General features: G+C 43.0%; 1 protein-coding gene across 2 annotated transcripts in view; it reads right to left on the minus strand.

The window, feature by feature from the left end:
- Positions 1-15753, minus strand: part of GTF2E2 (general transcription factor IIE subunit 2) — an 88170-nt gene that overhangs the window by 30838 nt on the left and 41579 nt on the right. For both annotated transcript variants that reach the window (XM_010370881.2, XM_010370882.2), the window contains exons 4-5: positions 13348-13455; positions 10720-10902 (exon numbers count right to left, since the gene is read on the minus strand). In XM_010370881.2, the coding sequence (XP_010369183.1) occupies positions 10720-10902; positions 13348-13455 (291 nt within the window). The remainder of the gene's footprint in view (positions 1-10719; positions 10903-13347; positions 13456-15753) is intronic.

The raw sequence follows: 15753 nt of genomic DNA on the forward strand, positions 1-15753 counted from the left end.
TTGCAAGAATAGACTAATACATAGCCAAAACAATCTTGAAAAAGAACAAAATTGTTGATCTCACTCTTACTGATTTCAAAATATATTACAAAGCTACATTAATCTGGCCAGGCGCAGTGGCTCACACCTGTAATCCCACCACTTTGGGAGGCTGAGGGTGGGCAGATCACTTGAGGTCAAGAGTTCGAAACCAGCCTGACCAACATGGTGAAACCACATCTCCACTAAAAATACAAAAATTAGCTGGGTGTGGTGGTGTGTCTATAATCCCAGCTACTCAGGAGGCTGAGGCAGGAGTACTGCTTGAACCTGGGAGGCAGAGGTTGCAGTAACCCAAGATTGCATCGCCGCGCTCCAGCCTGGGTGACAGAGTGTGACTCTGTCTCAAAAAAAAAAAAAAAATTGTAGTGCTGGCATGAAGAAACACATACAGGGAGAATAGAGGGTCCAAAAATAAACTTTCACATATATGGTCAAATGATCTTCCACATGAGTACCAAGACTAACACTATTCAATGGGCAAAGAACAGTTCTCTTCATCAAGACACTGTGAAAACTGGATATCCACATGAAAAGGAATAAAGTTGGACTCTTATACCATATACAAAAATTAACTCTAAATAAAGACCTAAATATAAGACCCAAAACTACTAGAAGAAAACAGAGGAGAAGAGCTTCATGACATTAGATTTGGCAATGATTTAAACATGACACTAAAGGCACAGGCAACAAAATCAAAAACAGACAAACAGGAGTGCAGCAAACTCAAAAACTTTGGCAAATTAAAGTGCACAATCAACAGAGTAAAAAGGCAACTTACAGAATGGGAGAAAATATTTGCAAATCAGGTATCTGGTAAGTGTTTGGACGAACGGAGGCAAGATGGCACACTTCCGGGTTCTTCATCACCAACTTTTCCCCCGTGGGCGCGAAAATGCAGCCGGCGCCCAGGAAGGTGCAGACCAACCGGGCATGCGCCAGGTGACGTCTATCCGAAGAGACTAAGATTTACCTGGTCGCACCTACGGAACACCCCCCCGACACGCCCGTGCCCCGCCGATTGCCCTCCCACTCCTAGAAAAGCCACTCCGTCACGTGGCGCGGACTTCCCAGCCCCCACTCCTGTCGGGACTGCATTAGGAACTCCGCCGGAGAGCTCCACCGGGCGACTCTCTTGGCCTCCTTTGCCAGAGGCCGACAGACCTCTCCCTACCCACCTTCTTCCCTGAAGCTAGGTGACCAAAAATAAATTTGCAGTTTTGCTCCTAGCCTTGCCTACTCGCTGGTTCTTTTGTGCCTGCTCTGGTGGTCTTAGAAAAACAAATCAGTAAGGAATTAATATCCAGAATATATTTTTAAAAACTCCCACAATTCAACAACAAAAAACAACCCAATTCAAAAATGAGCAAAGGACCTGAATATATAGTTCTCCAAAGATGATATACAATAGTCAACAAGCCATGAAGGTGCTCACATCACAAATCACTAGAGAAATGCAAATCAAAACTACAATAACCTATCACTTCATACCTATTGAGATCGCTAGTATCAAAAACAAAAAAAGAAAATAAGAAGTGTTGGCAAGAATGTGGAGATATTGGAAGCTTTACGTACTGCTGGTGGGGTTGTAAAATGGTACAACTGTCAGGCCTCTGAACCCAAGCCCAAGCCAAGCCATCGCATCCCCTGTGACTTGCACGTATACGCCCAGATGGCCTGAAGTAACTAAAGCATCACAAAAGAGATGAAAATGCCCTGCCCCAACTTGAATGATGACATTTCACCACAAAAGAAGTGAAAATGGCCGGTCCTTGCCTTAAGTGATGACATTACCTTGTGAAAGTCCTTTTCCTGGCTCATCCTGGCTCAAAAAGCTCCCCCACTGAGCACCTTATGACCCCCACTCCTGCCCGCCAGAGAACAACTCCCCTTTGACTATAATTTTCCTTTACCTACCCAAATCCTATAAAACGGCCCCACCTTCATCTCCCTTTGCTGACTCTCTTTTCGGACTCAGCCTGCCTGCACCCAGGTGATTAAAAAGCTTTATCGCTCATACAAAGCCTGTTTGGTGGTCACTTCACACGACGCACGTGACATTTTGGTGCCGTGACTTGGATCGGGGGACCTCCCTTGGGAGATCAATCCCCTGTCCTCCTGCTCTTTGCTCCGTGAGAAAGATCCACCTACAACCTCGGGTCCTCAGACCCACCAGCCCAAGGAACATCTCGCGAACATCTCACCAATACTGAATTGGGTAAGCGGCCTCTTTTTACTCTCTTCTCCAACCTCTCTCACTATCCCTCGACCTCTTTCTCCTTTCAATCTTGGTGCCACCCTTCAATCTCTCCCTTCTCTTAATTTCAATTCCTTTCATTTTCTGGTAGAGACAAAGCAGACACATTTTATCTGTGGACCCAAAATGCCGGCGCCAGTCACGGACTGGGGAAGGCAGCCTTCCCTTGGTGTTTAATCATTGCAGGGATGCCTCTCTGATTACTCACCCACGTTTGAGAGGTGTCTGACCACGCTGCAGGGACACCTGCCTCGGTCCTTCACCCTAAGCGGCAAGTCCCGCTTTTCTGGGGGAGGGGCAAGCACCCCACCCCTTCTCTCCCTGTTTCTACCCCTTCTCTGCTTTTCTGGGGGAGAGGCAAGAACCCTGACCTCTTATTTTTGTGCCCCAACCTCTTATTTTTGTGCCCCGACCTCTTATTTTTCCACCCCAATCCCTTATTTCCGTGTCCCGACCCCTTTCCCGCTTTTCTGGAGGGCAAGAACCCCTGAACTCCTTCTCTCTGTGTCTCTACTCTCTTTTCTCTGGGCTTGCCTCCTTCACTATGGGCAACCTTCCACCCTCCATTCCTCCTTCTTCTCCCTTAGCCTATGTTCTCAAGGACTTAAAACCTCTTCAACTCACACCTGACCTAAAACCTAAATGCCTTATTTTCTTCTACAATGCCGCTTGACCCCAATACAAACTCGACAGTAGTTCCAAATAGCCAGAAAATGGCACTTTTGATTTTTCCATCCTACAAGATCTAAATAATTCTTGTAAAATAGGCAAACGGTCTGAGGTGCCTGACATCCAGGCATTCTTTTACACATCGGTCCCTCCCTAGTCTCTGTTCCCAATGCAACTCATCCCAAATCTTCCTTCTTTCCCTCCTGCCTGTCCCCTCAGTCCCAATCCCAAGCGTCGCTGAGTCTTTCTAATCTTCCTTTTCTATAGACCCATCTGACCTCTCCCCTCCTCGCCAGGCCGAGCTAGGTCCCAATTTTTCCTCTGCCTCCGCTCCCCCACCCTATAATCCTTTTATCACCTCCCCTCCTCACACCCGGTCTGGCTTACAGTTTCGTTCCTCGACTAGCCCTCCCCCATCTGCCCAGAAATTTCCTCTTAAAAAAGTGGCCAGAGCTAAAGGCGTGGTCAAAGTTAATGCTCCTTTTTCTTTATCCAACCACTCCCAAATCAGTTAGTGTTTAGGCTCTTTTCATCAAATATGAAAAACCCAGCCCAGTTCATGGCCCATTTAGCAGCAATCCTGAGACGCTTTTCAGCCCTAGACCCTGAAAGGTCAGAAGGCTGTCTTATTCTTAATATGCATTTTATTTTATTACCCAATCTGCTCCCGACATTAAATAAAGCTCCAAAAATTAAATTCTGGCCCTCAAACCCCACAACAGGACTTAAAGAACGTCACCTTCAAGGTGTACAATAATAGAGTAAAGGCAGCCAAGTAGCAACTTACTTCTGAGATGCAATTCCTTGCCTCCACTGTGAGACAAACCCCAGCCACATCTCCAGCACAGAACTCCAAACACCTAAACCACAGCTGCCAGAAGATCCTCCAGAACATCCTCACCCAGGAGCTTGCTACAAGTACCGGAAATCTGGCCACTGGGCCAAGGAATGCCCGCAGCTCGGGATTCCTCCTAAGCCATGCCCCATTTGTGCCCTAAGCCATGCCCCACTGGAAATCGGACTGTCCAACTCGCCTGGCAGTCACTCCCAGAGCCCCTGGAGCTCTGGCCCAAGGCTGACTCCTGTCCAGACCTTCTCGGCTTAGCGGCTGAAGACTGAAGCTGCCCCATTGCCTCGGAAGCCTCCTGGACCATCCCAGATGCTTTAGGTAACTCTTAACGGTGGAGGGTAAGTCCGTCCCCTTCTTAATACGGAGGCTACCCACTCCACATTACCTTCTTTTCAAGGGCCTGTTTCCCTTGCCTCCATACGTGTTGTGGGTATTGACAGCCAGGCTTCTAAACCTCTTAAAATTCCCCAACTCTGGTGCCAACTTGGACAACATTCTTTTATGCATTCCTTTTTAGTTATCCCCACCTGCCCAGTTCCCTTACTAGGCCAAGACATTTTAACTAAATTATCTGCTTCCCTGACTATTCCTAGGCTACAGCCACACCTCACTGCCGCCTTTTCCCCCCGGTTCAAAGCCTCCTTCACATCCTCCCCTCGTAACCCCCCACCTTAACCCACAAAGTATAGGACACCTCTACTCCCTCCTTGACTGATCATGCACCCCTTACCATCTCATTAAAACCTAATCACCCTTACCCAGCTCAACACCAATATCCCATCCCAAAGCATACTTTAAAAGGATTAAAGCCTGTTATCACTCCCCTGCTACAGCATGGCCTTTTAAAGCCTGTAAACTCCCCTTACAATTGCCCCATTTTGCCTGTCCTAAAACCAGACAAGGCTTGCAAGTTAGTTCAGGATCTGCGCCTTATCAACCATATTGCTTTGCCTATCCACCCCGTGGTGCCAAAGCCATATACCCTCCTATCCTCAATACCTCCCTCCACAACCCATTATTCTGTTCTAGATCTCAAATATACTCTCTTTACTATTCCTTTACACCCTTCATCCCAGCCTCTCTTCGCTTTCACTTAGACTGACCCTGACACCCATCAGGCTCAGCAAATTACCTGGGCTGTACTGCCACAAGGCTTCATGGGCAGCCCCCATGACTTCAGTCAAGCCCAAATTTCTTTCTCATCTGTTAACCTATCTCGGCATAATTCTCGTAAATACACACTTACTCTCCCTGCTGATCGTGTCCGGCTAATCTCCCAAACCCCAATCCCTTCTACAAAACAACTCCTTTCCTTCCTAGGCATGGTTAGTGTGGACAGAATTCTTACACAAGAGCCAGGACCGCGTCCTGTAGCCTTTCTGTCCAAACAACTTGACCTTACTGTTTTAGCCTAGCCCTCATGTCTGCGCACAGCAGCTGCCACTGCTTTAATACTGTTAGAGGCCCTCTTCTTGTTTACTTATACCCAGCCCCAAAAATAATAGTGGAAGGTTGCTCATAGATACCCAACGTTTTCTCATACACCATGAAAATCAAACCTCCCCCTCTACGCAGTTACCCCATCAGTCCTCATTACAACCTCTGATGGCTGCTGCCCTAGCTGGATCCCTAGGAGTCCAGGTACAAGACACTCCTTTCAGCACTCCTTCTCACCTTTTTACTTTGCATCTCCAGTTTTACCTCGCACAAGGTCTCTTCTTCTGTAGATCCTCTACCTACATGGGTCTACCTGCTAATTAGACAGGCACATGCACTCTAGTTTTCCTTACTCCCAAAATTCAATTTGCAAATAGGACCGAAGAGCTCCCTGTTCCCCTCATGACACCGACACAACAAAAAAGTTATTCCACTAATTTCCCTGCTGGTCAGTTTAGGACTTTCTGCCTCCACTATTACTCTCAGTACTGGAATAGCAGGCATTTCAACCTCTGTCACAACCTTCCGTAGCCTGTCTAATGACTTCTCTGCTAGCATCACAGACATATCACAAACTTTATCAGTCCTCCAAGCCCAAGTTGACTCTTTAGCTGCAGTTGTCCTCCAAAACCACCGAGGCCTTGACTTACTCACTGCTGAAAAAAGAGGACTCTGTATATTCTTAAATGAAGAGTGTTGTTTTTATCTAAATCAATCTGGCTTGGTATACGACAACATAAAAAAACTCAAGGAGAGTGCCCAAAAACTTGCCAACCAAGCAAGTAATTATGCTGAACCTCCTTGGGCTCTCTCTAATTGGATGTCCTGGGTCCTCCCAATTCTTAGTCCTTTAATACCCATTTTTCTCCTTGTTTTATTTGGACCTTGTATCTTCCATTTAGTTTCTCAATTCATCCAAAACCATATCCAGGCCATCACCAATCATTCTATAAGACAAATGTTTCTTCTAAAAACCCCACAATATCACCCCTTACAAGATCTCCCTTCAGCTTAATCTCTCCCACTCTAGGTTCCTACGCCACCCCTAATTCCACTTGAAGCAGCCCTGAGAAACATTGCCCATTCTCTTCTCCATACCACCCCCCAAAAATTTTTGCTGCCCCAACACTTCAACACTATTTTGTTTTATTTTTCTTATTAATATAAGAAGGCAGCAATATCAGGCCTCTGAGCCCAAGCCAAGCCATCGCATCCCCTGTGACTTGCACGTATACGCTCAGATGGCCTGAAGTAACTGAAGAATCACAAGAGATGAAAATGCCCTGCCCCACCTTGAATGATGACATTTCACCACAAAAGAAGTGAAAATGGCCGGTCCTTGCCTTAAGTGATGACATTACCTTGTGAAAGTCCTTTTCCTGGCTCATCCTGGCTCAAAAAGCTCCCCCACTGAGCACCTTATGACCCCCACTCCTGCCCGCCAGAGAACAACTCCCCTTTGACTATAATTTTCCTTTACCTACCCAAATCCTATAAAATGGCCCCACCCTCATCTCCCTTTGCTGACTCCCTTTTCGGACTCAGCCCGCCTGCACCCAGGTAATTAAAAAACTTTATTGCTCACACAAAGCCTGTTTGGTGGTCTCTTCACATGGACGCGCATAACAACCACCACTATGGAAAACAGTATGGCAGTTCCTCAAAATATAAAACAACCTTATGATCCAGGACTACTGCTTCTGTATCTCCAAACACAATAAAATACAGTCCCAGAGTTATTTGCACACTCATGTTCACAACAGCACTATTCACAATAATCAGGAGGTGAAAGCAACCCAAATGTCCATCAAGGAATGCATAGAGAATGTATTATATAAATACAATGGAATACTATTCAACTTTAAAAAGGAAGAAAATCCTGTCGCAAGTACAACATGGATGAACCTTGAGAATATTATGCTAAGTGAAATAAGCCAGTTACAAAATGACAAATACTGGAAGAGTCCACTTATATAAGGTATCTAAAGTAGTCAAACTCAAGTAGAATAGTGGGTACCAGAGACTGTGGAGAAGGGTAAAAGGGCAGTCATTGTTTAATATATATAGTTTCAGTTTTGCAAAGGGTAAAAGTTCTGGAGATCTTTTGCACTACAATGTGAATATACTTAACACTACTGAACTGAACACTCAAAAATGGTTGAGATGTTAAATTGCAGGCTGTGGCCAGGCGCAATGGCTCACATCTGTAATCCCAGCACTTTGAGAGGCCGAGGCAGGCAGATCCCATGGGGTCGTGAGTTCAAGACCAGCCTGACCAACATGGAGAAACCCCATCTCTACTAAAAACACAAAATTAGCCGGGAGTGGTAGTGCATGCCTGTAATCCCAGCTACTCAGGAGGCTGAGGCAGGAGAATCGCTTGAACCTGGGAGGCAGAGGTTGCAGCGAGCCGAGATAGTGCCATTGCACTCCAGCCTGGGCAACAAGAGTGAAACTCCATCTCAAAAAAAAAAAATTCTTGTTGCATATTTTTACAACTAAACTTCAATTTTAAAAAGGAACCCTAAGGCAGGGCACAGTGGCTCACGCCTGTAATCCCAGCACTTTGGGAGGCCAAGGTGGGTGGATCACGAGATCAGGAGATCGAGACCATCCTGGCTAACATGGTGAAACCACATCTCTACTGATAATACAAAAAAATAAGCCAGGAGTGGTGGCAGGTGCCTGTAGTCCCAGCTACTTGGGAGGCTGAGGCAGGAGAATGGCGTGAACCCAGGAGGCGGAGCTTGCAGTGAGCCAAGATCGCACCACTGCACTCCAGGCTGAGCGACAGAGCAAGACTCTGTCTCCAAAAAAAAAAACGGAACCCTAAAAAGTAGCTAATTCAATACATCACCTTATAATTAATGTATTACATCGCAAATGCAGACTGGCCTAGCAGGACTATACTGGCAGTTACTTTGTTAGAAAACCCCCACATAACAATTAATGAGGGACAAGCAATCTGAAACAGTCACTGGCTTTCTCCATTCTCTTGTTTTCTTGCTTTTGCACAGTCCTTTTTATTCCCTGCTAGCGCTGTATTGTACACTTCTTCAAAGCATTGTATGATCAACAAAATTACAATAATATTTGTATCTCCACCAAGAACTAAAGAGGAAGCAACACAGATGAGATTTAATGTAGATATGCCGAAGAACTACTTGAGGAATTTTTTAGGCTACAACATATCTTCACATTTTTTAAAGAAGAATAAAAATTTTGGGTTTCAAACAATTTGGAAAATGAAAACATTTCCAAATTGCCTGAAAATGAAAACAGACTGTGTGCTTTTCATAACCCCTTCTACTCTAATTCTAAATAAGGGAACAGAGCCAGTAAAGACAGGTGTCAAACTAAATTTACATCACAAAATTATTTAAGATGGACTAAGCCATTATGAGATTATGGCACTGTTGTAGTTTAAAATGTAATGAAAAGCCTACCACATATAGTAACAGGAAAGCCCCTATCAAAATGGGAGAAAACAGCCATGCAGAAAACACACCTACCACTCAACTGTTAGTCTAGGATTCAGTAGCCCCACTGAATTCAACACACTATAAAGCATACAAAGTATCAACTTTGGTGACATGTCTTTATTGACAACATTTGTGCAGGTTAAGTTGAGACACTTTTAAGTTAAAAATCTTAGGAGGGCTGTGCTTCTGATAATGACCAAGTAGCTCCTAAAGGACCCACCCTCCCACAGAAAACACTATCAACTCTGGACAAGACATTTTAAAAATCAACTACCCAGGCCGGGCGTGGTAGCTCACACCTGTAACTTTGGGAGGCTCAGGCGGGCAGATCACCTGAGGTTGGGAGTTGGAGACCAGCCTGACAACAAAATTAGCTGGGTGTGGTGATGCATGCCTGTAATCCCAGCTATTCGGGAGGCTGATGCAGGAGAATCACTAGAACCCAGGAGACGGAGGTTGTGGTGAGCTGAGATTGTGCCATTGCACTCCAGCCTGGGCAACAAGAGTGAAATTCCGTGTACAAAAAAAAAAATCCAACTACCTAAAGGAACTAAAAAGCAACCAAAAGAAAACAGGCAAAAAGGGGAGGAGGGGGGTCTATACTTAGAAAGAGCACAGAGGGCAGGCCACAGTCAGTGCCCTATGAAGCTAAAACTCAGTGTTTTAGCTAATCCTCAGTGTTTCTGCATTGAAGAACCAGGAAACAAGAGTGTGGGGCAACCACAGCAACTGGAAAGTGAAAAAGGAAACCTTGGAAAAAGTTAGTCTAGCTACCCTGGGCTATGCATGAATGGAAAAAGATTCCAAGCAAAAGGGCTAAGGCTAAAAGAACAGAAGAGACATATCATATGCTACCTGCTGTAGGGTAGACAAAGTTTAGAGTAATTGCCCACTTAACCACAAAACAAAACAAATAAAAACACTCTTTGGAGGAATGTAACAGAATCCTGAGTCTTTACACATATTAATATAATTCACAAGGTCTAAGACCCACAGAAATGTATTAGATATATGAAGAAACAGGAAAATATGACCCATAAAAGAGACAGTCAGTGCAGACCAGCTCTAAGATGACTCAGCTGTTAGAATAAGAATTTTAAAACAGCTATAAGAAATCATACTCAAGGGTGTAACAAAAGATACCTATCACGAATGGAAAAAAAAAGAAAATTCAGCAAAGAAACAGAAACTAGAAGAAAAATTTTAAAAGGCTAGAACTGAAAAATACAACTAAAAAATTCACCAACTGGGCTTAAGTTGGAAGTGAAGAAGAAAAGTGAGTGAACTTGACAATGGATTAATAGAATAGGAAAAAAACTGAAATAAATAAAGAGAGTCTCAAGGACTTGTGGTACAATACCAGAAGATGTGACATGTATAATTCCATTACCAAGAAGCAGAGCAGAGAAAAGGCCAAGTTTTCTTCTACAGGTAGCAAAATGAATGAACCTGCTTAATAAGTTAACATTAATCCTTAGCAATTGTGACAAATGAAAACAAGCAGCTTTCCCCAGTGAGTTTCAAATTGAAACTGGAAATGTAATCTGTACCAGTAGGACTTTCATAGGTAGCCCCTTTAGGACTTCAAAATAGCCAGGTTATTAACCAATACTTTCATGTTTTAATGGCTCTAGTTCCTCAGGTAAGGAACATCTACTACTATTATAGAAGACACTCTTATTTACAAACACAGCTTACAAGAGAAACTCTACTGCCTTTGAGGAAAATTTTCCAGAAATATCCTGAACAATCAAACAATCATATAGCAACAGCAACAGGAACCCGTCAAAGTTACACAGAGATGGCTGCTCCCTTTCCTGCTTGGTGGCACAAGACAAATTTCAAACCTTCAAGTGGCTCACTGTAATCCCATGTGTATATAATGGAAGCTTTAAAAACAACTGTAAAATGTTTGATATTTTTAAAACCAAGAAGTCATTGTTCATTCAAATTACATTAAGACACAAAAAGAAGAGAGAGGTTACCTTGACAGCTTTCTGGGAATTGGGCAGTGCTTCTTCTATGTCTTCTAAAAGAATCCCTCCTAATCCTCGCTGGTCATGCTGATCTAAGAGCCTAAGTAGGGCCTTCTTATCTCTCACGTTGTACTTGGGCTTGAAAGCATACTTCCCATCTATTACTTCAATTTTGGGATTGTTGACTAAAGCCTGTAACAGTGATACAATTGGAGTATATTAACAAATGGAAACATAAATACATTCCTTTTTTTTTTTTTTTTAATGAGTCTTGCTCTGTTGCCCAGGCTGGAATGCAGTGGCGTGATCTCAGCTCACTGCAACCTCCACCTTCTGGGTTCAAGCGATTCTCTTGCCTTAGCCTCCCTCTCCTGCCTCCCTCCCTCTCAGCATCTGGGACTACAGGCGCATACCACCACACCCAGCTACTTTTTGTATTTTTAGTAGAGACAGGGTTTCAACATGTTGGCCAGGCTGGTCTTGAATTTCTGACCTCAGGTGATCCACCTGCCTCGGCCTCCCAAAGTTCTGGGATTACAGGCATGAGCCACTGCGCCCAGCCCATATATACATTCTTAATTCTACTAATTATTTTAAAATACAACACTAGCCAATACAGTGGCAAATTAAAAGTACCTTATGAATACAAACTGGCAGGCCTAAAATCCTGGACATCCAGGATTCCAGAAGAGTAGATCAGCATGGTACTCACTTTTTATAAAAGAAACTGTGTTTATGGCCGGGCGCGGTGGCTCAAGCCTGTAATCCCAGCACTTTGGGAGGCCGAGACGGGCGGATCACGAGGTCAGGAGATCGAGACCATCCTGGCTAACACGGTGAAACCCCGTCTCTACTAAAAATACAAAAACTAGCCGGGCGAGGTGGCGGGCGCCTGTAGTCCCAGCTACTCAGGAGGCTGAGGCAGGAGAATGGCGTAAATCCGGGAGGCAGAGCTTGCAGTGAGCTTAGATCCGGCCACTGCACTCCAGCCTGGGTGACAGAGCGAGACTCCGCCTCAAAAAAAAAAAAAAAAAAAAAAAAGAAAAAAAGAAAAAAAAGAAAAAGAAAAAAAACCTGTGTTTTATTTACATAAATTCTTTGAAGAGAAAAAAACTATTTTATCACAACTACTTTGAAAAAAGCTGAATCTATATTCTTCTAGAAGTCAAAATGGGTAGGAATCAATAAAACACCTAGTGAACTGAGTAGTGCCCATTCCGCCTGCAAAGCATAGTTTATCACATATTGGCATTATAAAGTGAGAGACATTACCCGTACTAGTCAATGGTCTTCCCCATCTGCTATCAACTGGCACTGGCAGCTGTGTAACAAACTGAAAAGAACCAGACTAGTGCATACAAGAACTTTACCTATGTCAGCTTGAGAATGAAACTGAGTAGGAATGCAGGAATTACTGAATATAATTATGTTTCTAGTCAGTTCTGTTGTACAGCTAGTATCAGAAGGAAAGCTCTTCAAAAAGAGCAACCCTATATATTTTCTTCTGCAGCTGCCAGCCTGACCCTGAAAGGAGAGAGAGAAGAAACACAGGAAGAAGAAAAAAGGGAGAATAGAATAGTAAAATGATCAGAGTCATTGTTAACTGTATGTTGGTAGTCTATGAGCTCTCAAGGTTAGCTAAACCAGCAAATTTAAATGTGGATTACCATTGTTTGTATATCACTAATACAATGAGCTACAATTATGCTAATTAATAGTCATGCTACATTATAAAAGTCAAGACCTATATTTTGCATGGTAAAAAAATAAACGAATTATATATGTTAGGAATTTTACATTTGGTTTCTAGACTCTCTCTCTGGTCCTAGAAAGTAGTCTTCTCAGTTTTCACCTCATATTTAAATTCAAAAGCAGTGAACATCTGAATTTTTAAATGCTACTTATTTCCAAATTAGCACGGTCACTGTGCTGGGGTTTCTTCAAATGGTATGTGTTCATACACAGCATTCACGACTTTTTTCCACATCAAGCCATAATAGCAGTAATTGTGCAACAAAATATCTTCTTATCCCTGCAGTACCTTATGATTTAAATTTTCTAAAACAAAACAATTCAATTTACAAGTATACAAATTATAAATCTGGCAATACAAAATAAGCATTAATTAATCTGTAAAAACATAAGTGGAATTGGTACAATGACTTCTTTACAACTTTTACACAGAAGTCTTACCTTTAACATTTTGAAATAGATACATAAAATTAAGTGAAAACCAACAAATCAATCTTACAAATGTGTACATTCAAAAAACAAAGACCCTACAACATTTCTTTTAAGAAAAAGTAAAAAGCATTATCAGATTTCACCATATTAAAACATTCTAGGCAAGGCGCGGTGGCTCACGCCTATAACCCCAGCACTCTGGGAAGCCAAGGTGGGCCGATCACTTGAGGTCATGGTGAAACCCCATCTCTACTAAAAACACAAAAATTAGCCTGGCATTGTGGCGCATGCCTGCAGTCCCAACTACTTGGTAGGCCGAGTCAGTAGTGAGCTGAGATCACGCCACTGCACTCCAGCCTGAGCAAGACTCTTTTTTTAGGCAAGACTCTGCCTAAAAAAAAAAAAAAATTCTAGTTACAGGAAATCTCTCTTGATAATCAACTAAATTCTTACCTCAGTCATTAGCCATTGTTTCTGCTTGAGTCCAATATCTAAATGTTGTGTTTCATCCAAAATTTCATCTAAGGTTAGAGGATGCGTATCTCCTCGCTGATGCCGTGTCTATCAAGTGAAGAAACTGTTATTAGAAGATAGTTTTAAAATGCTAGATGCATTAAATCATAGTTACATATAAATAAATCTTCAGGAATGAAAAACATGTATTATTCCAGGTAGTATAATTATAGTGATGAAGAGCCATAGACTATGAAATCAGAACGGGGTTGAAACTCATTGCTCTATAAAATAAAAAGATAAACTGACAAAAAATATATGCAACTCATATCACCAAGAGCTACTTTTTCCTAACATTTCAAGAGCTTCAAAAACCTAACAAAATAGGCCAGGCACGGTGGCTCACGGCTGTAATCCCAGCACTTTGTGGGGTTAAGGCAGGTGGGATCACTTCATGTCAGGCATTTGAGACTAGCCTTACCAACATGGTGAAATCCCATGTCTACTAAAAATATAAAAATCAGCCATGCATGGTGGTGCACGCTTGTAATCCCAGCTACGTGGGAGGCTGAGACAGGAGAATTGCTTGAACCTGGGAGGAGGAGGCTGCAGAGAGCTGAGATCATGCCACTGCACTCTAGACTGGGAGACAGAGCAAGACTCTATCTCAAAACAAAACAAAACAAAACAAAACAAAAAAAACTAATGGAAAATGACCCAAAGACAGAAACGCACAGATTACAAAAATGACCTTAAACATAGGAAAAGACACTCAACTTTCACCAAACAATCCTATTTCTAGAAACTTATCCTACAGAAATACCAGTACCATATAGAAAAGTGACTTATGGGCCGGGCGCAGTGGCTCACGCCTGTAATCCCAGCACTTTGGGAGGCCAAGGCAGGCGGATCACGATGTCATGAGATCAAGACCATCCTGGCTAACACAGTGAAACCCCATCTCTACTAAAAATATAAAAAATTAGCCGGGCATGGTGGCGGGCGCCTGTAGTCCCAGCTACTCGGGAAGCTGAGGCAGGAGAATGGCGTGAACTCGGGAGGTGGAGCTTGCAGTGAGCTGAGATCATGCCACTGCACTCCAGCCTGGGCGACAGAGCGAGACTCCAACTCAAATAAAAAAAAAAAAAAGAAAAGAAACACTGTAGCATTGTTTATAAAAAGAAAATATTAGAAACAACCCAAGTGTCCATAATCAGAAGACAGATTAACCACAGCACATCCATTCCACTATACTGATGTTCACAAAGTAAATGTAAAATTTCTCTATGTGCTAATTTGAAAAGATGTCCAGGACAAAGTAATAAGTTAAAAAACATATGTATCATGCCTATCCAATGAACACACACACACACACACACACACACACACACACACACACAATGTAGATACCAAAAGCTAGAGCAGGTACAAAGGAAGAGTGTGCAAACTGGCACAGCCACTGTGGAAGACAGTTCAGCAGTTTCTTACAACACTAAATACACTCTTACCATTTCATGAATCTAGCAATCATGATCCTTGGTATTTACCCAAATGAGCCAAAAAATTATGTACATACAAAAATCCACTAAGAATGCTTATTACAGCTTTATCCATAATTGCCAAAAGCTGGAAGCAACCAAGATGTCCTTCAGTAGCTGAGTGGGTAAATAAACTGTGATATATCCAGACAATGGAATACTATCCAGAGCTAAAACAAAATGAGCTATCAAGCTATGAAAAAAACATGAAGAAACCTTAAATACGTATTACTAAGGGAAAGAAGCCAATCTGAAAAGGCTACATACTATATGACTCCAACTACTGACATTCTGGAAAAGACAAAAACCATGGAGACAATAAAAAGTTTAGTGGCTGCAGGCCAGATGCAGTGGCTCACACCTGTAATCCAGCACTTTGGGAGGCCAAGGCGGGAGGATCACAAGGTCAGGAGATCGAGACCATCCTGGCCAACACGGTGAAACCTCATCTCTACTAAAATACAAAAAATTAGCTGGGCGTGGTGGCACGCACCTGTAGTCTCAGCTACTCAGGAGACTGAGGCAGGGGAATCACTTGAACCCGGGAGGCGGAGGTTGCAGTGAGCCGAGATCAAGCCACTGCATTCCAGCCTAGCAACAGAGCAAGACTCTGTCTCAAAAATAAATAAATAAATAAAAATTTAAAAATTAAAAAAAGTTCAGTGGTTGCCAAGGGTTGTGGGGAGAGAAAGATGAACAAGCAGAGCCCCGAGAATTTTTAGGGCAGTGAAAATACTCAGTAGGATACTATAGTGGTGGACATAGGCCATTACACATTTGTCCAAACCCACAGAAAGAACACCACTAAGAGTGAACTCATGCAAACTATGGACTTAGAGTGGTCATTTGTCAACGCAGGTTCATCAAC

Source organism: Rhinopithecus roxellana, chromosome 9, assembly GCF_007565055.1.
Source record: "Rhinopithecus roxellana isolate Shanxi Qingling chromosome 9, ASM756505v1, whole genome shotgun sequence".
Taxonomy (NCBI): domain Eukaryota; kingdom Metazoa; phylum Chordata; class Mammalia; order Primates; family Cercopithecidae; genus Rhinopithecus; species Rhinopithecus roxellana.